Below are 22,178 nucleotides of genomic sequence, written 5' to 3'. Positions count from 1 at the left end.
CTGCAAATGCAGTGAATGACCACCACGCTCTCTCATGCTTTACCACGGGACTTTTCCTTATTTCACTGCACTTTGTGTTTGTTTTTAAAGGGATTTGCTGTGAAACACAGCTGGGCTCTGCTTGCCAGCCTCTGACATCTAGGACTCTGCCCTGTCCTGCTCTTTCCTCACGCTGTCCCACTCAAAACTCAAGGAGCAACTGGTTCTTTACACCCAGGTGTGCAGGAAATGGCACTGTCTAGGCTTACATACGTATACTTTAGAATGCCAAGTCATCTACTGGAAAATTCCTCAGAACTTACCTATCATTAACGACACAAGAATGAAGTGGGAGAGAAGGGCCAAAGCTCAGCCAGTAAAGAGCTTGCCGCTGAACCCTGAGGTCCTGAGTCGGATCCCTAGAAGCCCTGTAAGAGTCCAGGGTTGGTGCCCCCCCCCATGTAATCCCAGTACAGAGGGCCTGAGGTGGCAGATCTGGCTAGAGCTGATGGCCAGCTAGCCTGGACTAATCAGAGTTCTCCAAGTCCCAGTGGGAGACCCTGAAACAAAAGAACAACACATCTGAATCTTCTGACTCCGTGGACATAAGGCATGCGTGTGATGAACATGAAAGCAAGTAAAACATACATACACACAGAATACAAATAAATCACACACAGGCATGTACACAAAAAAACAAGTGTTGTTTTAAAGTAAGGAAGACTTAAGACTTGAAGGATTTGACATACAAATACCAAAGATACACTAGAGAGCCCCAACATCTGTGAGTTCCAAGGAAGTGGAAAAAACAGAGATTAAATCAAGGAGATGGTATACCCCAAGATGGAAAGTCCATGGGAGCAGAGATGGCTCAACAGGTAAAAGCTCTTGCAGAAGACCGGACCAGTCCACAGCACCCACAGCAGCTGGCTCACAACCACCTGGAACCCCATGGGATCCAGTGCTGTCATAGGACCCAGTGTTAGCTTCTGGCCCCTGAGTGCATCTGTACATGTGTTCATATGCATACACCAGAGATACACACAATACATATAAATAAAAATACATTATTAAAAATGGAAAACCAAGGCTGGGCAGTGGTGGCACATGCCTTTAATCTCAGTACTTGGAAGGCAGAGGCAGGCAGATTTCTGTGAATTCTAGGTCAGCCTGGTCTACCGAGTGAGTGCCAGGACAGGCTCCAAGCTACACAGAGAAGCCGTGTTTCAGAAAAAACAAAACAAAAGAAAGAAAAAAGAAAATATAACAGCCAGGCTGGGGAGAAGCTCAGTAATGGAATGTACACAAGGCCCTAAACTGCATGCCCAGCACTGCTAATAAACAAAACACGGGACTTGGCCACCAAGCCTACCCTCCTGTGAGTAGCAAGATATCTGTCAGCATGGAATGTCAGGGCCTCTCAGGTTGGAGAGGGCCCTTAAGGTTCAGGGCTGAGTCCAAGCTCATGGAGTGGAAGCAGAGAATATCCTGAGACTGACTTTGCAGTGTAACCTCAGCAGGGTAAGATGCCTCTAGACACATGTGGTGTCATGCCAGCTGTCATGAACATGGCTATGATTTAACCCTGGCTCAGAAGCAGGCCATTGGCAACCTGACTGGACCTGAGGGCATAATCAAACAGGTGGGTTCTTGCCCACACGCCTTTAGTCAGCTGGATCCTGACTTGAGTGGGGACAACTGCCATTTTTGTAATACTTGATTTCTCCCAGGGCCCCAGAGCAATCTTTCTGAGAATGAATGAGCACCATGAATATTCCTGCACACATAGAGGAGAGACATAGTCGGAGGTGCTTTGGGAACAGGGAGAATAGGGCTGAAACAGGAGTGACCCACTAGCCTTGCTTCTGTCCCAGCCACAGCCACAGCCACAACCCATTATGACCTCCCTGGATGTACCCAGGCCTTTGTGACTGTCACCCTGGGTAGACTTGTGAGCTAAGGTGACATCTAAAGTGCCCTCAAAGAGAGTGGCAGGTCAGCCAGGCCAGAGCCTGGACCTTGGGTCAGGAAGGGGTCACAGGGAGGGATGGAGGGGCCAAAACCCCCGGGGCCCTGTGGACACTCTCATCCCCAGTGTCCCCCAGCCCCAGCTTCGAGCAGTCATGGAGGATGCCTGGATCAGCCCTGTCAGGGATTTGTAAGGTGGCCCTGTCTGGTCCCCCTTCAATCCACTCAGTCATTAGAGTCTTCCAGACCTTTCCCTGCTCCAGGGTCAGGAGGTGGGGGACCCAGAGTGGGAGGAGAGGCACCCGGGATGTTTTTGTCAAGTGAAGAAGGAGAGATACCAAGACAGAGAGCTCGAGAGCCAGCAGGGTCCAGGCAAGAAATGGAGGCTGAGGTAGAGTGGGGCTGGCCTCTGCACCCAGGGCATGAACAGGGGCCACCTAAGCAGACAGGACCCCCCACCTCAGGACCCAAGCCCTGCCCATGTCCAACCCTGCCTCCTGGAGGAGGGGTCACAGCCCCACCCAGGACAGCTCCCACGCAGCTCCAGAGTGGGACACTGGGGGCTGCCGAGCAATCCTTTCTACAGTTGGAACAGGAGAATCACAGCCTGGTGAGTGCATCCTATGGGCCAAGCTCCCCACGCTCACCTGCTTTGGTTTCCTACCTGAGAAGCAACCAGGACAGGAGACCCCTCCCCCTTTGTGTCCCTCGACTCCAGAAAAGGCAGAACCAGGACCTTCGGGAGCAGCTAGGGGCCCTCCTGGGGCCAGGTCAGCAGTTCCTGCCTCTGTGTGCCGAGCACTCAAGCTGCACAGCCCTGGCCTGGGTAAGCCGGAGTGCGCAGCCCCGGACCCATGCAGCAATACCTCGAGCTGTCCACAGCCTTGGGTATGACCCGGGAGCTTTCCCACAGTCCCCCGAATCAGCCAGCTCCCGGCCCTTGGAAGACAGGGCACCTGTGCAGCTATTGCAGCAGCAGGAGCTCTGCCGGGGGGGGGGGGGGGGTGTCCTTTGTGCAACAGTCCCAGGTGGGCCCTGGGGGAGGGGCTTGGCCTAGGGAGCAGCGAGCAGGTTCCTGTGCCCACAACGCTCCTATCTGCCCAGAGTGAGCTGCAGCAGATCCGACTGTCCTTTGAGAGGAAGAAGATGGCCATTACTGAGGTGCCTGTGTTGGCAGGTGGTGGGAGGGAGGGAGCCCCTCCTGTATCCTTGAGTATAATGCAGCCCCATTCCCTGCCCCCAGGTGTGGGACGGTGTGGCTGAGGTACACATGGCTCTGAACAACCAGGCCACTGGGCTCCTGGTAGGTCATCAGAGGGCTATGGTAGCGAAGATGGCCATGACAGGAGTGGGTACAGAACAGTGGAGGGGCAGAGGGCCAACTTCTCTTCCTCTGTCTCCTAGAACCTCAAGAAGGACATCCGAGGTGTGCTGGATCAGATGGAGGACATTCAGCTGGAGATTCTGGGGTGATGCAGGGACCCTGGGGCTGAACCAGGTCGGGATGGGGTGGACCATTGTCTGATTTCCAGTCCCACAGATGAGGTGGTGCCAGGCTGGGGGCGAGGTCTGCATGGTCCTCACAGTGTGATTCCCCCAGGGAGAGGGCCCATTGCCGCACTCAGGCTAGGAAGCAGCAGCAGCAGCAGCAGCAGCAGCAGCAGCAGATGTCATGCATGGAAGTGAGTTCCCGCCCCATCCCTTCTAATGCTAGAGTCCCCCACCCAGGGTACTGCCAGGGTCTGAGAAATGGGACTTCAGGGACTAGGTCTCAGGCCTAGAGTCCAGTGGTTGTAAAAGACTATCCTTGGGAAAGGAGTGGGACAGGGCAGAGCTGGGTGACCCACAGAGGAGTCCACATATATTGTGGGCACCTCAGGGCTAAGGATCTGCCCTTCCCCAAGGCCCCCAAGGTACTGAGGACAGGTTCTGACCCAGCCCCCTCCCCGACAGAAAGGCAGGCCACAGCTGGGATGTTCGGAGGGCCTAAAGGGCCAGCTCTGGTAGGTCACTTTCTGGACAGAGCCCAGTCCCCCAGGATCATCCCCATGGGCATTCCCTACCCCTTAATTGCCACCGCCTGCAGGCTGCTGGCCTTGAGGCTGCTGCTGGGTGCTCTGCTGGCCTGCACTGCAGCCTACGTGTACGTGGTGGACCCTGCACCCTTCGAGGGGCTGGTGCCACCCCTGCTGAGCCGAGCCGCCGTCTGGAAGCTCAGGGCCCTATTGGGCCCCTTCTTGCGCCTCGAGGTGGACGACTTCCTGCCTTTCTAGGCTGGAGGCCCAGAGGCCCCAGCAAGGAGGAGGCCAGGTGGCTGGCGCTGGCCCGGGGACCCAGTGGCCTTACTGGTTCCTGTCTACAGCACTGCTGCACACAGTCCCTACCAGGAGCTGCAGAAAAGGGTGGAGGCGGGGCTTATCCTGAGGGCTGGGCCTGCAGCTGGACATACAGTCATGACACACTTTGCATGTAAGCTTGTTTCCATGGAAACTGGGGCATTGGGAGAAGAGGTTTGGGAACTTTCTGAAGCACTCTTGGTCTGGTAGTTGGGTTTTGGTGTTGAGGCCCCTGCCTCAGATCCCAGTATTGGCTCCTATCTGTCCCCAAGGGTATCCACAAAGGCCTCCCGGAGCTTGAGGGTGCAGCAGGTTTGTCTCCCCTAAGATTACAGCTGAGCAATTACAAGAGTCCTTGGGGCTCACTTCCTGGACCAGGCCCTTCCAAGGATCCCAGAAGTCAGTTGCTGACCCACCCCATCTTGTCAACCCCATCAGGGCTATCAACCCCTCATCCCAAGTCCTGGTCAGTTCAGTTTCCTGGCACTGTCCAAGACTAAAGTAAGGGGATTCACATTGCTGGATAGTGCCAATGGAGGTAAACACACACAAAAAAAAATTTATTAGGGAATTGAGGGAAGGAAATCCTGTAGGACAGAAGAGAGCTTTATAGGCTCTGTGTCTGGGAGACACAGCTGCTGCCCAGAGTGGACCCCAGGACAGGGCCCCAGTGCAAAACTGGGGGTTGGCAGGGGCTCTGCCCTCCTAGGGGATGCCCTCCTAGGGGCATCCAGGCCTGTAGGCTGGGGTGTTCCCAGAGCATCACCCCTGAATACACACAGCCCAGGAAGGGTCAGGCAGGTAAGAGACAGAGGTGGATGTACCAGGTCAATGCTCCATCGGGCTGGTTGGCAGCTCTAGGACTTTAAGGCATCTGTTCATGTGCTTGGGGAGGAATGGAGGAGTGCAGTAACCTACAATGACCTGAGACCCCCCCCCCCAACTCCAGCCCAACCCACAGAGGCCTGGGCTCCCCAGAGGAAGTGGCTTAAAGTGCTTGGAAGGAATAGGGAGGCTGGGGTGTACGTCATGCTGGTTCCCAGTAGTTCTGGGGCCACCCCCAGTGGGGCACTGGGCCCCTGCAGCAGGTAGGGGGGGAGACTTCCTGAGGTCACCTGGACACAGGGTCATGGGCCCTGGCAGAATTATCAGTCAAGATGTGGCTGGTTGTAGGGAATGGACAGGGATCCTGGGCCATATCCAGCCCCACACTAAGCTCTACAGCAGCCTGGTCTTCTGCATTCCCCAGCAAGTTGTCCATGGCCCTAGAGCCACCTATTGGTGTCCTGCTAGGGACCTGAGAGGCTGGGGAAAAGGCTGGATGCAGCAGAATGTAGCCGGCAAATGGTCCCACGGGGGGGCACCCCAGCGGCCACGCTCCAGGGGGCCTGCAGCGGCGGGTGTTCCTCAGGATGGCCAAGGTGGCACAGGTGCAGGCCAGGATTCCCCCTGGGCGGACCACGCCACCCCCATCCACGACTACAGGTGCCAATTCGCCCCCTGTGGGCCGATGTCCATGAGAGAGAAGCAAAAAGGTGGAGGTCAGCTGGGGGGTACAGCCATGGGGCCCTAGGCTCTGGATACCTCCCCTCTGAGTCTCTGAAAATCCCTCTCCAAAATATTGGACCTAGCCCAGCCCTCTCCAGCCCTGCTCTGAGTCCCATCTCAGAAAAATGTGGCTTTCTGGCACACCTCAATCCCTCCCCTGGCATATAGCACAGAAGAGTGAATTCTAGAAAGTACAGTAATTTCTATAGAGCTTAGTCAAGCATTGGCCCCATGCATACCCTCCATTGCACCTGCCTCAGAGTCCTATGAGACAGCTATGGTTCTAGCCTGTCACCACACACCCTGCTATCTGGCATGACACAGATTGGGGGTTTGAGATCTTTGCACTCACCAGATGAAGGCCTGTTACCAACTAGGCCTAACTTGGCATGTCATCAGAAATGTCCAAGAGGAATGTGCCATCCTGTGCCAGCTGGCCAACCCCCTTCCTGAACCCTCCCTTGCATCCACAGCCATAGTCTTGTCCAAGGAAAGGATCAAAATGATTTTTCCTTTTTTTAATAAAATTATAGATATATAGATGTAAATATAAAAACGTAAAACAGACAATGCAAGCAGACGCTGCCATGTGCTTACTCGGGTCCCTGACACCAGAGGGAGAACCAACCCTCCCTGATGTGCTTTCCAGCGGAACTGGCAGAGCCAGTGCTGGGAACTCTGTATGCTTTGGGGTGAGGACTCTCCAGTTTGGCAGGGAAGGCCTGAGAGGGAGGGAGGGGGCTCCAGGCACCACCAGTCCTGGGGCAGCATCTGGCCCCCTCCCTGCTCTGGCCTATCATTCCCCCATCACCTCCCACAAGAGCATAAAGCAGAAGTTAAGGCTTTGATGAAAGAACAGTGGCAGCCGAGCACTAACACATCAGACGTGGCACAGCAGCACAGCATAGACACAGGGACATAAACCCAGCAGCCAGGCAAAACATGAGCACGGGGAGCTGGGACCCCTGATACAGATAGATTATCTGCCCGTCTGTCCATCCGTCCATCCATCCATCCATCCATCCCAACCCAGAGCAGGCCAGGGTTACATTCCCTGCAAAGCACAGGCCTTGCCAAGCAACAAGCTACCAGCTAGGTCAGTGAAAGGCCATGTATTAGGAGCAGCTGGGAGCACGGGGCTACAGCAACCCATCCAGAAAGGATAGAGTGGGCCCATAGGACCATTGGGAACTGGCCTTGGGGGATGAGGGCAATAGGGTGCAGGGCTGAGACTGGCTGATGGAGGAGGCAGTCCAGGTCCCCATCACAGCCCACAGCCTTGGATCCATCTGCACTGTGAGTAGATAAGTGGATGGACAGGCAGAGGCTGGAGCACAAGCTGTGGAGGCAGGGCTTTCTTTCCTGTTGATGTGTCCACACCAGGCTTGAGTAGCCTCCTCTCTCTGGGGCAGAGAAGTTGATGGGGGTAGGGGAGCTACTGTGGGGGTCCTTGTCCCCGTGGAGTCACAGCAGATGAGTGGTGCTCAGTTCTTACACCGAGATTTCGTACGTAGTCCCACCCACGCCGGACACCTTCTTAACCAGCGTGTGCCGGGCAGGGCTGGCAGCAGGCCCCAGACGGGCCATGCCCGGGGACTGCCCGTTAAGCTTACTTGGGGGGGTCTTCAGCTGAGGGTGATCCCTGCATCAAAACATGCACACACAGTGAACACAGGACAGTGGGCAATAAGACACATGCAGATATGGACCCTAGTCCTTGTCCTTAAGAGGACTGTGCTATGGACAGACATTGCCAGAACTGCTGTCATCCTCACAGGTAACTTGATCTCTCCCAGTTGGATCAGACAAAGAACAGCTAGCCTGAATTTCTAGCCCTACCCTGCCCATGGGCTTGAAGTGTGGACTCCCAGCTCTTTCCCCACTGTCTCTCAGGAAGAGGGGCAGTGCTTGGATCCTCTGGCCTGGACAGAGCTATTATTCCCCTGAGAAAACCAAATAGGCTCCTACACAGGTATGGATGCCTGCCCCATGGGTCCTCTGTAGCCACATAGCCTAAACAGGTCCTCTCAGACCTCACCCATGCTCAGGTGCCTGGGTCCTACCTGCCCCTCCCAAGTTTTACACATGGAGGCCACCTGCCTTCTGGTGCTGCATGCTCAAGTATGCAATATCCCTCTCAGCATCCCGAGAATATATCAAGACCAGGGGAGGACAGTGTCCCTGGGAAGGTAGGAGTCTATAGAGCCATGTATGGCTGGCTCCTGGGAGGACCCTAGACCAAGTCTGTAATGGTTCAGCATGCAAATGTGTCTGTTCACACATGCATCATGTACCCAGAGCCAAACCTTACACAAAAGGGTTAACTAGGCAAGGTAAGGCCCACCCACCTTGCACTGTACCTGTGAACAACCATGGGTCTCCAGGATGAGCTGGGAGAACCAGGTCATAAGGGACCCTGCATGGAGATACCCATCTATACTACTGGGCACCCACCTCTGCATAGCCAGTGAGGGTGGTCGATCCGGGAAGTCCGTGTGGATGAAGGCGACAGCCTTGGAGCCTGTGTAAGAGGGTGATCGGGGAGTGCCTGGTGGGGAAGGCAGGCCCTGATGGGCAGGTGACCTGTGCGAACCACTGCCAGGCCGGGTTCCCGGGGCATTGTTGTTGGCCTGGTCAGCCTGCAGGGAGGAAGAAGATGTCCGTGGTGCTCGACTTATCGAGCTCGACAGTGAAGACAATGATGTCTGCAGGGCAGGATTTCGGGCACCACTGAAGCCAGGCCCAGCCACTAGGTCATCCCTGGAGCCATAGCGCAGCACAGAGCCACGGGGACCTTCTGTTAACACACTGGCCTGTTGCAGGCTGTAGGAGCTGGGTGTGTCATAGACACCAGAATCGCCAAAGAGTGAGTCAGTCTGGGAGCGCAGCAGCCGTTCACGCTCTTCCCTGTCCTTGCGCTCCTGGATAGAGGCCATGATGGTCCGAGACAGGTTGTCATAGCGCACAGGAGAGGGCTCCCTAGGCCGGGGACCCAGCACAGGACTGAAGCTGCGGGATGGGGGCTGTGGTGGATCTGATGGCCCAGGGTGCAGGTAGGGTGAATGGTAGCTGGCCATGCCAACGGAAGGGTGTGTGGGACATGCATGGCCACTGGGTGAGCCAGGGTTAAGTAGGCTATCATAGGACAGGCTGCCATTTCGGTTGGGCAGTGCATGAGGAGCAAAGAGACCACGGTGGGGTGTGGGGGGCCCACCTTCAGAACGCAGTGGCTGTAGGGTCATGTGGTCCCCACCCCGCCTGCTGGCAGCCTTGAGACTCAGGGAGCGTAAGGCACCTGAGAAGGCATCGGTGGCATTGAGGGGTGGGGAAGGGGGATAGGTAGGATGCAGACCACCAGGCCCATGGTCTGGGAGATCCAGGCTGGGCTCGGACACAAAGTCTAGACTGTGAGTGCTGTCATCTGCCAGAGTAAGGGAGTCAGGGCCTGGGACCTGTAGGAGGACAGGGTATTCTCACCATTGCCCACCCCTCACCCCTTACCTGACCCTACAGCACCAAAAACTCTGAGGCAGCGATTCAATACACCAGCCACAGAAGCAAGGACAACTGATACAATCTACAGAACAAAAGGCTCCCATCCCTGCCCACATCCATCCCTTCCACGCCGACTATGGATGGAAGTTGGAATAGATGACTCAGCACCACGTTCCTAGAGTTTGTCTCCCAAGGAGAGGTGATGTAGGGCTTGCCTCTACCCACAATCACTAAGACAGGCTATATATGTTATATATGGACCCTTCCTAAGGCAACTAAGGGGGGGCTCTTAAGTGGAAGACCAGACAGAGCTGGTTTCTGCAGACACAAGGTCTGTGGTCTTGAGTCTCTCCAACCTAGAGTGGCTCCAGAAATAGGCTTCTTCAGTCTCTGTGACTAGGGTTGAACCACAAGCCCCTCAGATTCCAAAGCCTACAAGTAACATTGTCCTGTGTACTCAGGCGGCCTTATAGATTCTTTGGTGGGTACATATCAGCCACAAGGAGGTAGTGGCACAGGAAGAGGGTCTGAAGCACCTCATTCCAACCTCTACAACCCACCTGCTAGGCAGCAGGGCTACCTCATTGCCTCTAGAATGGACCCTTGCCCATATAGGCCCAGGCTCATTCACTCTCATAATGGACCAGATAGGCAAAGGGGCCTCCAGGATAGAGCTGCTCTAGATGTGAGGAACTAGTCTAGAAGGTGTGGCAGCCTTGGGAATATCCTATAGGCTGTTCCATGCTGCAGACTGTGCCTCAGTGGTAGACAAAGAAGTATCTAACTCGGGAAAAGATATGTGCTTCCTCAAACAAACCTTCAATTCATCTGAGGGCTTCCTGTGAGTCTTACAGAGCGACTAATGGTGGAATTCCAGACATCCTAACTGCTAGAGGACAAAGTTACCTAACTGGTCTGTGGGCAATGCCAACAAACACCTCACATGGCCCCTCCAAGGACCCCAGCTCAGCATGCCACAGGATGGAGTCCTGCCAGCATGCACATGACAACTCTGTGACAAGTATGGCCTTGTCAGGAGTACAACAGAAAAGGGAACAGGACACCATGACCAAATAAGGCCGTCTCCAGGGGCAGACCTTCTCCAGGAGCAGGTCCCTCCCAGGTATGGAGCCTTCCCAGAGGTAGGGCTGTCTCCAGAGTTGGGACCCTTCCCAGAGGCAAAGCCTGGCCTTACCTGTTCACTAGGCCCACAAAAGGGTGTCTTGGGACCAGTGGAGAAAGCTGGCCGGAACTTATACATGGCAGGTGTTGGGGGGCTGGTCCTCTGTACTGATAGGGCACTCTCTAGGAAGAGGGATCACAGTCATGGGGGAATCACACAAAGGCCAGGCTATGTCCCTGTCCTTAGCTGCCCTCTACCTCACCAGCACTGCCAGGTCTCGGTGTCTTCAGATCTCTTCCAAAGGTACCAGCCTCTATCTTGGGAGGCAGTGGAGGTCCAAGGTCCAGAGGCTTCTCATCTAGCTGGTCCAGACTGCCCTTGGACTAGCAAAGAGCAATGATGGGTGAGGTTTGTTGTTGTTGTTTTGTCTTTTTAAAGACAGGTTTCTCTATGTAACAGTCCTGACTGTCCTGGAACTAGCTCTGTAGACCAGGCTGGCCTTGAACTCTCAGAGATCCACCTGTCTCTGCCTCCCGAGTGTTATTAAAGGCATGCACCGTCATGCCTAGCTGGAAAAGTTTAGGTTTTTTAAATAGTACCTATCTGTGACTCTAGATACATGCACAAAACTCGCCTAGTCCCTCTACCTCTTCTTCCTGTCCCCACCCACACATCCCAAAAGCCCCACTCTCATCCCCTTGCTGCTCCAGTCCAAATCCCCACCTTGCTGCGACCAGCTTTCAGTCCATTGTCACTAAGTTTGACCTTGAGGGGCACAGCTCGCTCCAGGAGCTCAGGCCTCAGGAAAGGTGGTTTTAGGCTTATTGAGAGCGGCATCCTGGGGGACTCCACCACATACCTGTGCCAGGGCAGAGAGGTAAGTGGCCAGACAGGCAGGCCAGAAAAACAAGGGCAGGGCCAACCCCACCTGGTCAGAGCAAAAAGGAACCAGGCTGAGGGTCTGAGACTGACCACCCCACACCCAGAACAGGCCTCCTCGTCCCCCTGCCCAGGCCGGGCCTCACCGGGGCGCCAGGGGACTGCATAACACGTGCTCCACGTTCCCATAGCAGCCTCGGGTGAAGGGGTTCACACCCCCGCGGAACTTCCCAGTCACCTGTGGGCATGGGACCCCCTCAGCCAGCCTGGCCACCCAGGACAGGCAGAGAGACAAGCAAAGGTAGGTGGGGTCCTTAAAAGTGGTCTTCATTAGAGGCAGTGTAGGCCCAGCGGGCCCAGCAGTGCCCTATACCCAGGATATGTTTGTCTGCCCTTGCAGGAAGTTAAAGCATCTCCAGGCCTTGAGTTGTTGGTGGCTGTAATGTCCACGAGTGGCAAGTGTACAAGGGATGGGCAGCTATGGTCCCACACCCTGAGCCCCTCCTCCCATTGCTACCTAAGCAACCTCATGTGAGGGTCCCTGAGGCCCAGCCCACAGGGTTTGCACCTGCTCATTGGTGGTGCGCCCCCGCGTGACCAGTACCACGTGGAAGCCAGTGAGGCCGATGACAGGAATGAAGAAAAGGCCAGCCACACACATGACAGCCATGCTGGCCCGTTAAGGCCAACAGCTGAGGCAAGAACAGAGGGAACCCACTCCCACTACAGTGACACAGTTCTGTAGTCCCCTCTCGCCTAAGCACAGTGACTCTTCTGCTGGGAGTCAGGTACCCACTGACCCCCTGGGACACTGCCTTGGGCCAGACCATGTGAGGATCAAGGATACGTGATGGTGGTGTGGGCAGCTCCCAGTCCCTCTGAGTGGTTGAGCACGTAGACCAGGCCGAAGGCCACCACACCCACCATGTGTGCACTGAGTGACAGCAGGAACAGGAAGAAGTAGCGGTAGTTGCGACGTCCAATGCAGTTGTTGACCCAGGGGCAGTGGTGGTCAAAGTCCTGGCAGGGGCAGTGTGTCAGAACATATGGTGGGTAGGAAATGGGCACAGGGCCTGGTGAGGGAAGGGGCAGGGGTGGTCACCTCCACACAGTTGTCACAGACGCTGCAGTGTGAACATCGGGGTGGACGGTAGAAGTGGCATGTTGCACACCACTTCATGCGGACCTGGATGCCCCGCACATCCACATTCTTGTACAGTGGGGCCCGGAAGTCATCCTCCTTGTCTTCGTCCTCATCGGCTGAACACCAGGAACCCAGTGAGGTGACAAGAGCACAGGAAGGTGAGTTTCCTAGCAGGAGAGGATCTCTCTAATCTCTGCTCAGCTCACCCACTGGGAATCCCAAGAAGCAGACTAGCTGCCCAATACAGGGCCCTACCTCGGGGGAAGACTCCAGGGTCCATGAAGGTAGCCATACTGAAGTTGGCCAAGACAAAGAGGAAGAGGATGCCATTGTAGACAGGAATAGCTGGAGACACCGCTCTTGTCAACCATGGGCACCTGCAATGGGCAATAAATGGGCAGAGAGCTGGGTCTGGGGGTCTTGAGGAAGGCAAGGTCACATGTATGCATCTGGGCCCACCAGACCACTAGCAGGGCCACTGGCGGCCATACAAGCAGATCTCAGCCCATTGATTCTCCTTGGCTGTCTCTACCATGCCAAGCTCTTTGACCCTGGCAACCCCCAGGAACACAATTCACAGCTGAGAACATACCCTGGAGAGGCCCCCATCAGCCTAGGGCCAACCCAGCTGCAACCTGTCCAGGCTGCCAGACTCCTAAGAGCCCCAGAGGGGGACTGAGAACTGAGGCCAGCGAGCTACCCAGCAACCTGCATAGCCATGCCAGCCAGAGCTGGGTCTCTCTAGGCTCCTCAGCAGGGGCACTTCCCAAGGTATGGGGAGTCATGATCCTGCTCAGACAGTGCCTGTGGGGCATCCTTTTTCTGGCAGGGCACAGCTGTAGTCCTAACAGTCCCTTCTTTTGGGTTTGCCACCTTGTTCACAAGGTGGAGACCTAGAAACATTGGAAAAGCATGACCTAACCCTCCTCATCTCTCACTATCCCACAGCACTTGGAGGCAAGGCTGCCACCTCTTCCAGGAAGCCTTCCAGAAGGCTTGTAGCTTCTCTGCAGGGGCTTTGCACATCTCCCTCAAACACACCTGCCTTGGCTCTGATCCCCTCCACAGTGACATGCCAGGTCTTGAGCCCCCAGGCCTGACCCTGCAGTGGGTACTGAAGTCCATCCACTAGGTTCAGGAAGCTCCTCTGGCCTCGGGCTCCCAGTGTATTCTTCGGTGTCACTGGTTGCTGAGACAGGTAGGTGGTGGGTATACACAGGGCTTTATTCTCTTGCCTGTGCTTGGTCCTCTGTGGAGCCAGGCCAGTGGGGATTCCCTCATGGCTGCTCTAACCACAAGGCAGTGATGGCAGACGTCTGCAGGGCTCACAGTTACCCGCCACCCGAGTGCACCGTCCACACTATTCGCCCACGCCTGCCTTGGCCAGGAGCCAGGCCCGCCGCCCCAGCAACCACCTCCATGGCAGCAGAACTATTTTTAGTGGGAAGCAAGAGGCTATTTAAAGCTCCTGCTTCCCACGGCAGCACCCTCTATGGGGCCACCAGCCATGATACCCTGTACTCTTCCCTGGGCCAGCATGGACATACAGCATGAAGGAAGACACAGGCCACAGTCATGAGGGTCCATCAGAAGTGTTCACACACACCCTCATATGCCACACTCTATATTCCCCATCCCTGACTGGCAGCACTGAAAACATGTCTGTGACCTCTAATCCATACTGTTCTGCAAAGCAACGGTGGCACCCTGAGGTATGGCCAGCCCAGCCAGCAGTGAAGAGCTCAGTAGATAGGGGAGACACCCCTCAGAGAAGCAGCCAAGCCTGCTAGCACTGGGTCCGCTCCAGCTTGACCTGCTAAAACACACCAGGTCCTTGCCATGTATGACGGAGGGGCTGGTTCCACACGGGTACAAAGGAAAAACTAGGACCCCATGTTAGAAAGTCAAAAGCATTAAACCCTAGTGCAACCTGCACAAGTGGTGAGGAGTCCCATGGCAGCCGTAAACGGGAGACAGACACAGGTGTGTAAGAATCAGGTAGGGGTGTACATGGGGAGACCAGGCACAGTCCTTACAAGATCTTGTCCTGCACGAAGCCCTTGGTGTTCCTAGCCAAGAAGCTGAAGACCACTGGGACCAGGCTGACTCCTGGCTTTCACTTGGGCTAGCCTCAGGGATGTACTCTCAATGAAATAGACAGAGCCCAAGGCAGAAGAGCTCCCCACAAGCCTGTATTCTGCTGCCCCTAGAGCCTCAAGCTCCTTAGCAGGCCATATGGACCAGATGATTTCCCTGAAATGCCGGAGGAGCAAAGAGGCAGCCCTTGAGCCATGTTTGGCAATTTGCCCTGGTGGGGTAGCACTGGTGGTGGTGAGGTGCTGGGTAGCCTCTGGCCAGTGTGAGCACCACCTGCATAAACATACAGCGGGGCCTCAAGTGTCAGAAGGTCTGGTGCACTTTGAGTTGGAAAGTCACTAAATCACTGTCCTTGTATAACTTCTAAGCCCCTAAAGGATCAAGCGTCTGTCCTCTCTAGATGCTGCTGGAGGCTTTCTGGCCTAGGTAGCCTCTAAGAGAAAAATGCCTAGTGGTCTCCCCACCAGGGTCTGGATAGTGTCCAGACTCAGAAAGCCTGTGCACAGAGCAGGGTCAGGAGTTGTAGTGAGGAGCACAGCATATAATGGCACATGTAAAAACATGAACAAGAGTACATGTCAATACAAGCATGCTCCAAGACACATATCCAGAGATATGTATATGTATCCAAATAGAAGCACGAATTTGCAGCTCACAAATACATGAAAGCACAGGCAATCATTCCACATGCATGAACAACAAACAGCTGTAGATATAGATAAATGCAGGAAGACTTGCATGAAGGCACTTACTGGGAGTACACACACCATATAGACATACCTGCACATTTGCTCATAACCACAGACTGCCGCATGGGCACACATGAATACACCCATATGGACATTCCTCCTCCCTCAGGCTGCTCTAACCCAGGTCAGCTGCCCATACCCTGGGATTCAGGCAAGCTAAGCTCTCAGCCTCTTTCTGCTTGCCCAAGGACAGGGCAAGCATGAGCACACACAAAGACACAGGAGAATGAATACCTGAGGACATGCCAGCTTTCCCGAAGGAGGTGGCAGACAGGATCACTAGGTATTTATTTGCTTAGTCCTCTACTCAAGAAACTTACAGTGCTTGCCTGTGGAATCCATTCTATCCAGTCTGGGCCTACCAGACACACCAGGCCAGCCCCACCCTGGTTGGTTCCAAGAGGTCTCAGCTGGAGACAGCCCACACACCCCTGTAGGCACCACTTTGAGTCCTGAACTTGCAGGAGGGTGAGAAAAAGTCAGGCAGACTAGAGGCCTTGTCTGCAGGTGGGACATCTGGTTTTCAGTGAGTAGGGAGGTACTATCTGCTACAGCCCGAGCCTGGCTGGCTCAAGCCCTGCTAGTGAGTGTGTGTGTATGTGTGTGTACAGCACCTGTGTATGAGTGTGAGTGTGTGTGCGTGTACAGCATCTCTGAGTGTGTCTGTGTGTATCTTCTCTGTGTGGGGGGCATTTGTGTGTATGTGTCTGTATGTGGACAGCATCTGTGCGTGTGTCTGTGTGTATGTGTCTGTGTCTCTCTGTGGGGGGTAATCTCTGTGTGTGTGTGTGTGTGTGTGTGTGTGTGTGTGTTCCTAGCTCCAGGGCTCTAAGAACTCTAGATCTGAGATGCCCTCTGAGCAACAGTAATTCAGGCAAAAACACAAACCGTCACTATGTGCCCCACCCAGGTGGAGGTCCAGAGCCCCACCCGCCTAGGCAAGCAGAGAGACACTGCCCAGTAAGGGGGTGATTTCAGGGGCAGAATATCTTCCAAAGCTAAATGTGGAATGGAAAACTTTTACTCAAGACATTTTTTTTTTTAAATCAAGTTCTTCATTAACACTGTGTCTGAGAGCATCATTGGCCTGTGGGGCATCCAGGAGCCACAACAGCAGTCACTCACCCTGGACACCCCAATGCTTTGGAGTAGGAAGCAGTTGCACCTACCTCTACAATTCCTAAACACTTGGATAGATGAGAAACTGGCTCAGAAGAGCATTAGCTTCTGTCACAAGCAGGACAACACAGTCCCCTCCCATGGTACTCCAGTCACTACCTGAGTCCCCCAAGGCTGCCAGGGGCCCAGACCTGGACTATCTGCTGTCTCAGATTAGGCTTCTAACCATGTAGAGGGCTCACTCAGGTCCACCTGAGGACCAGCTCTCCCTCCTCAGGTGCCCCAATGGCTTAACAGCTCTAGGGTTGGCCACCTGACAGCAATTCCCACCCTGAGACATGCATTATCCATGTCTTTTTGAAAAATGGATCTGGGGGAGCAGTCTTGCCTGGAGGAAGCCTTTGGGCCCACCCCAGCACCAAACCCAGCTTGGCACTGTACCATGGAGAGAGAGACCCCAGCAGGAGCCCAGGAGGCTTCCCAGGAAAGGGACTTAGAATCCACCTCACTCTCATACCCTTCCTCCAGAGAGCTGTCCCATGTCTCATACCCTGCTTACTGCTAGCCTATTCTAGAAAGAAACCTGCATGTATACTGATCTCACACCTCTTGGTGAGCTAGTTTGGGAGGGAGTCCCTGGTCCTTCAGTCCTCAGGCTCCACTTCTCCTTGACATGTAAGTAAACTGTGCCCTGAGAGGAGCAGTCCACACTCAGTTATGCAAAGAGGAGACATGAGGGTCCTATGTAAACATCAAGGGTAGGTTGGAGAACTCTCCCTTTTCTTAATGTCTGGGGTGTCAGTGGGCTGGGGAAAAAACAGGGCAGGAGGCACTGAGAGGATATCAATCCTATCCCGAAATAAACACCTAACCCAGTATGGCTACCAGACCTGCCTGGACCCTGGCATACTCAAAATCAGCACTGCTGTCCAGCAGAGCCCTTTCTGAGAAGAGAACCACCTGAAGTCTCCCAGCAAAGCCATGTGGGGCAGGTATGGTCCAAGTCAGCCATGCCCACACCTCATGGGACAGATGAGGGTGCACATAGATGGAGAGGTGCCCTAGTCTCCCAACTGCAAGGCCAACTTAAGTCAGAGTGGGCTACCCACAGGGTGAAGTGCTGTCCCCTAAAGGGAGTCCCACACCTTAAGAGCACCAACAGGTATAGGCCCAGAGCTCAGGCTTCAAGAGCAGAGGAAGTACTGCCCAGGAGAATGGTAGCAACCTCAGAGACCAAAGCTTGGGCTGGGTCAAGTTCCCAGGAACTACCATAGAAGGACCCTATAGAAGCTACAGTAATCTAGGAGAGCAGGGGCAGAGGACTTCAATTTCTCTTAAAACGTTTATTCCCATATCTCATGTCTTAATTTTAAAGTTAAAAAGACCTGTACCTGGAAACCCATTGAAACAGAGCCCAACTCCAACCTCTGGAGGACTGGGTTTCCCAAGATTGTCCCCTCTCATCTTAGTTCTACAAGCCCACCTACCACCACCCATTCCTGTCCCACAGTCTGCAACATCTAAGAACATAAAGGCTCTCTTGAGCCAGAAATAAGCCCATCCACACAAGCCTTTTTTAAACTTGCTCTTTGCAGCAGGTGGCACCCACCCAACCCCAGCCTCCAGGTAAGGACTCCACCATTAGGCTCCCACAAATGCTGCCGAGTTGAAAAGGGTGGCTCAGGTCCACCCCAGGCTCACCTGGAAATAAATGGACATCCCTCTGGTCACCTAGGCTGGGTCAAGGCTTTGGAATTGTAGAAAGAAACGAGTGGTCAGGGATCCTCAAGATGGATCACTAGCCCATGACCTGTGAGCCAGTGGTGTCAAGAAACTGCGGCTGGAGCCACTGGGTGCCAGGCTAGTAAGAGTGCTCCCTCCCCATAACTGGTGGCCTGGTCTCTGAGGTCTTTTTGTCCCTCGTGGCTAGAAGTGTAGGTATGGAGCCTGGGTACAGCCTGGCTTGTAACCTCTTAACAGTATTGTGCTCAGGAAGGGTAGGAGGGCCCTAGACAGCCGCGGGTGTGGGGCAGGCCACACCTACGCGGGAATAGCAGGAATAACTTGGTTTTACAAGCTGGCCGCGACTAGGGGCTCACAGCTCCCACTCTGCCTGCGAGGAAGGCTGGTGACTCCGGGTGACACGCGTCCCCCTCTCCAAAGCTCCGCGGGAAAGAAGGGCTGCAGCCACACCCAGGGCCTGCTAGAACGCTCAAGAGTGGTTAGGCATTCACCTGTGCCCACTCCCGGGATGAAGCCCCCCTTGCCCTCTCCTGATGATCCGCTCAGCCCGCTGCCCCGCGTGGGGCACGTGAACCCACTCGGCCTCCCGCTACCACCAGGCTCTGGACCCGGCGCCGACTCACGTGAATACGAAGAAGAGGGTGCTGGAGCCAACCAACAGCGCAGCTGCTGTGGCCACCGGGATGTACTTGGCAGGTTTGAGGCGCGTCCCGGGGCTGCGGGGCATCCTGGGCACCGCGCCGCCGCATCCCTCCCCGAGGCCGGGCGGGCGGGGCCGGCCGGGTCGGGCCGAGGTCGGGCGCGCGGGCTGGACGCGGCGCAGGATCCGCGGCAGCGGCAGCGGAGGAAATCCCACCCCACGGGCGGCGGCGGCGCGCTGATGTCAGCGCGCCCCTTAAGGTGGACTCGGCGGCGGGGGCGGGCCGAGGGCGGAGCGCCGGCGGCCGACTCCTCTTGTCCGCCAGCTCGCCGCTCCACGAACGTGCTGCGACCTTCTGTATTTGTAGTACCGTGGGAAGCCGGGTTTTCTTCCTTGCAGGACCTAGCCCGATACCCCTCTTAGGCCTATGTGCTCCCCAAACATAGTCCCGGAGCAGGCTGGGACCCCAGGCAGTCATTAGGGTATGGGGTAAGATTGCTGTTACAAGGTTTGAGCATCATGGGTACCAAAACCTTATCCGACTTGCAGCCCTCCAAACACTATAGAGTTGGGCCACCGAGTTCCTCTGCGTCCTGGCTCAGGCCGCAGGCTTGACTGAGGGCATGTGTAAGCAGGAGGCCGAAAAGTGCCTTTGGAAGGCTGGTGCCCTAAAGAAAGCACCAGTATCCTGCCCAGGCCTTTAATGGAGGGTGCGCATATGCTCCCCACCCGCGGGAAATCCCACCTGCCAGCGCCAGGGCGCTGCGGCTTAAGGTGGACCGGCCTCCCAACGATGCTGCAGTGTGGGCAGGCAGGCTATAGGCATCTACATTAGCTTCCTCTGGCAGATTAGTGTTTTGAGCAGGGACGCAGTCAAACTTCACTGCCTGCTCTGGTCACTCCATCACGCAGGGACAGCATCTACTCTGAAACCTATGCTGGTTGGCGATTCTTCAGGATGAAGGCACTCCTCTGTCTCCCACCCCTTCCCAGATGGAGATGCTGGGAGAGCACTTCCCTTGGCTGCTGCTATCTCTTTCTGTACAGCCAGAACCTAGTTGGCCTAGGACTCATTAGCCTGGAGGCCCACAGCTCAGACGGATCTCTTAAGGTAGAAACAGCTTTTCAACAGCATAAACAGTAATGTGCTTTCTCTCAAATTTCTGTTCTGTTGGTCATTTGATACCAAAAGACACAGGTTCACCAAGAATTCTCCTGCATTGATAGCCAGTGAGGGGCTAGAGAGATGGCTCAGCAGTTACCAGCAGTGGCTGCTCTTCCAGAGGTCCTGAGTTCAATTCCCAGCAACCACATGGTGGCTAACAACTGTAACTCCAGTTCCAGGAGTTCTGACACCTTCGGGTAGATATACATGTAGGCAAAATGCCAATGCACATTTAAAAAAAAAAAAAAAAAAGATAGCCAGTGAAAGGGCCCCAGGGCATAGTGGCAAGCTGAATGGGTGCCCTCCTTTCTGCTCTCAGATAGTATCTATCCTCTTGTCCTCTGCACTAGGCACACAATTCAGCTAAATTTACCCCACCTATAGTCTGGACTTTGCTCTTGTCCTTCTGCAGCCCATTATACAGAAAGCTCAGAACCTCTATGGCCCTCTCAGAGGGCTCCCCCACTCACCCCCACCCCTCTGCAGAGTTCTTCTGGTTCTGAATCTACTCAGATGTTGTATATGTAGGGTACCAAGACACTGCTCCACTGCCAGAGTCACATAGAAAAATAGCAAACACTGTGGTCATGGAAGAGACTGCTCGCCTAGTGAGATTCTTTTGGTTAATGTCGAATCCCAAGCAGAGCTGTCCTGCAGGACATACCCCAGCTACTGAGGTCAGATGCCTGTGGTGACGGCAGGGAACATGGGCACTGTGAGGCCCAGGCAGATCTCCTCTACCAGAGCAGCCATGGACAGGAAAAGGGAATGAGACAAAAGTGGGAGGTGGGAGTCAGCCCTTCTCAGCACACAATGGCACTTTGATTTTCCATGCTTTTGGCTATCCACAGCTCAAAAATATTACATAGAAAATTCCAGAAATAACTCAGATTTGTGTACTGTTAACTTGGTGTGGTGCCTCATGTAATGCCAGCCCTTGGAAGACTGAGGCAGGAAGATTGCTTCAGAGTTCAAGTCTTGCTAGCTGTGGCACCCAGCTAGTTTGGTTTTTGAGATGGGTTTCACTGTGTAGCCAAGGCTAGCCAGCTAGCTGGGTATGGTGGCACACACCTTTAGTCCCAGCACTGGGGGAAAGAGGAAGAGGTAGGTGGATCTCAACTTTGAGGCTAGCCTGATCTACATAGTAAGTTCCAGGCTAGCAAAGCTACGTAGAATGTCAGGGTGTAGCTCAGTTGGTAGAATTATGGGCCTAACAAAGCCCAGCACCATATAAACATGGCATGCCTACGTAGTTTCAGCATTTAGGAGATGGACACAGAATTCAAGGTCATCCTCAGCTACAGTTTCAGGCCAGCCTGGGCTATATGAGGCTGTCAAACCAACCAATCAACTTAATAACTGCACCATTCTGTTCTCTGCCTTGGATGTGAATTCCCTTGGCTTACCCACTTCCTGTTGTAGCCTTCTTGTGTTTCAACAGAAGTGATGCCAGAGACCCAGTGAAGCAAAGTGTTGCTAAGACCTACAGTAAGCTATTTAGATTGTGTTCACTGTATTACTGCAGTCATGTCTGGCTTCATCTCCCATTATACCTACCTACCTTATAAACTAAAACTTTCACAGGTATGTATACAGCGACAAACATAATACATAGAGGACTTGGTACCCCTAAGTTTACAGCATCTACTGGGGATTTAACCTATGGTTAAGAGGGTGCTACTATACACTTCTTACAGTCTAACACCTGATAAGACCAGTTAGTACTGCCTCTGTCTACCATTGCCTCAGGACACAATGGCAGGCTGGGTAGCTTCAACAACCCCTTGATATCCTCCAGCCCACTGTCAATAGAGAAGACACTCAGACTTGGATCAATGCATGTTCCTTTCAGCTACACCTTCCACAAGTGTGAACAAGCAATTCCTTGAATGTAGACCAGAATACAGCCTGAACACAGGACAGCAGTGTCCCCTCACCACTTTGGAAAGGCCTTTCTGTATCTGTAGTGTAGAACCCTTTTGGATTTGACTCAAGATTTGTGCTACCACAACCATCCTCTTCCAAACACTGGTAATGGAAATAAACTTTCTACTTGGTGAATATTTCTCCTACCCAAAAAGCACATTTGCCTGTTACTACAACTCAAGGCAAAAGGTTACTTTGCCTTGTTGAAATGAATGCCCTGGCTCAGGGGTTCCCTTGAGGAAGATCAAGCAGCCCTTAATGAAGTAC

General features: G+C 54.3%; 2 protein-coding genes across 4 annotated transcripts; one reads left to right on the top strand and one right to left on the bottom strand.

The window, feature by feature from the left end:
• The first annotated feature begins 1,818 nt into the window (after positions 1–1,818).
• Ccdc188 (coiled-coil domain containing 188) lies at positions 1,819–4,615 on the top strand. 2 transcript variants are annotated; one of them, XM_051191051.1, is made up of 8 exons: positions 1,822–2,557; positions 2,666–2,773; positions 3,052–3,108; positions 3,191–3,250; positions 3,352–3,416; positions 3,548–3,629; positions 3,901–3,950; positions 4,034–4,415. In XM_051191051.1, the coding sequence occupies exons 1-8, from the start codon at positions 2,027–2,029 to the stop codon at positions 4,218–4,220; spliced, it is 1,140 nt and encodes a 379-aa protein (XP_051047008.1). In that variant the 5' UTR covers positions 1,822–2,026; the 3' UTR covers positions 4,221–4,415. The 2 variants fall into 2 exon arrangements, with proteins under 2 accessions (XP_051047007.1, XP_051047008.1); XM_051191050.1 differs by lacking the exon at positions 3,901–3,950 and having other exon boundaries at positions 1,819–2,557; positions 4,034–4,615.
• A 593-nt stretch (positions 4,616–5,208) lies between these two features.
• Zdhhc8 (zinc finger DHHC-type palmitoyltransferase 8) lies at positions 5,209–19,060 on the bottom strand. Of its 2 annotated transcripts, none has more exons than XM_051191048.1 (11): positions 18,804–19,060; positions 12,728–12,849; positions 12,431–12,588; positions 12,176–12,348; positions 11,897–11,999; positions 11,475–11,566; positions 11,173–11,308; positions 10,712–10,832; positions 10,522–10,631; positions 8,286–9,283; positions 5,209–5,783 (listed from the first exon to the last, which is right to left on the bottom strand). In XM_051191048.1, exons 1-11 carry the CDS (start codon positions 18,905–18,907, stop codon positions 5,573–5,575), a joined length of 2,328 nt encoding a protein of 775 aa, XP_051047005.1. In that variant the 5' UTR covers positions 18,908–19,060; the 3' UTR covers positions 5,209–5,572. The 2 variants fall into 2 exon arrangements, with proteins under 2 accessions (XP_051047005.1, XP_051047006.1); XM_051191049.1 differs by lacking the exon at positions 5,209–5,783 and adding an exon at positions 6,929–7,473 and having other exon boundaries at positions 18,804–19,059.
• Positions 19,061–22,178: the final 3,118 nt, after the last annotated feature.

The sequence above is a fragment of the Phodopus roborovskii genome, unplaced genomic scaffold (assembly GCF_943737965.1).
Source record: "Phodopus roborovskii unplaced genomic scaffold, PHOROB, whole genome shotgun sequence".
NCBI lineage: Eukaryota > Metazoa > Chordata > Mammalia > Rodentia > Cricetidae > Phodopus > Phodopus roborovskii.
The sequence above is the reverse complement of the archived record's forward strand: the minus strand, read 5'-3'. Positions and strand labels throughout refer to the sequence as shown.

Coding starts and splice junctions, on each gene's coding strand:
- Ccdc188 (XM_051191050.1), top strand. CDS start 2,027: ATGGAGGGGCCAAAACCCCCGGGGCCCTGTGGACACTCTCATCCCCAG. Junction 2,774..3,051: donor GCTGCACAGCCCTGGCCTGG/GTAAGCCGGAGT, acceptor CTATCTGCCCAG/AGTGAGCTGCAGCAGATCCG. Junction 3,417..3,547: donor ATTCAGCTGGAGATTCTGGG/GTGATGCAGGGA, acceptor TGATTCCCCCAG/GGAGAGGGCCCATTGCCGCA.
- Zdhhc8 (XM_051191048.1), bottom strand. CDS start 18,907: ATGCCCCGCAGCCCCGGGACGCGCCTCAAACCTGCCAAGTACATCCCG. Junction 10,833..11,172: donor TGAAAGCTGGTCGCAGCAAG/GTGGGGATTTGG, acceptor GCTCTTTGCTAG/TCCAAGGGCAGTCTGGACCA. Junction 10,632..10,711: donor ACCGAGACCTGGCAGTGCTG/GTGAGGTAGAGG, acceptor CCCTCTTCCTAG/AGAGTGCCCTATCAGTACAG.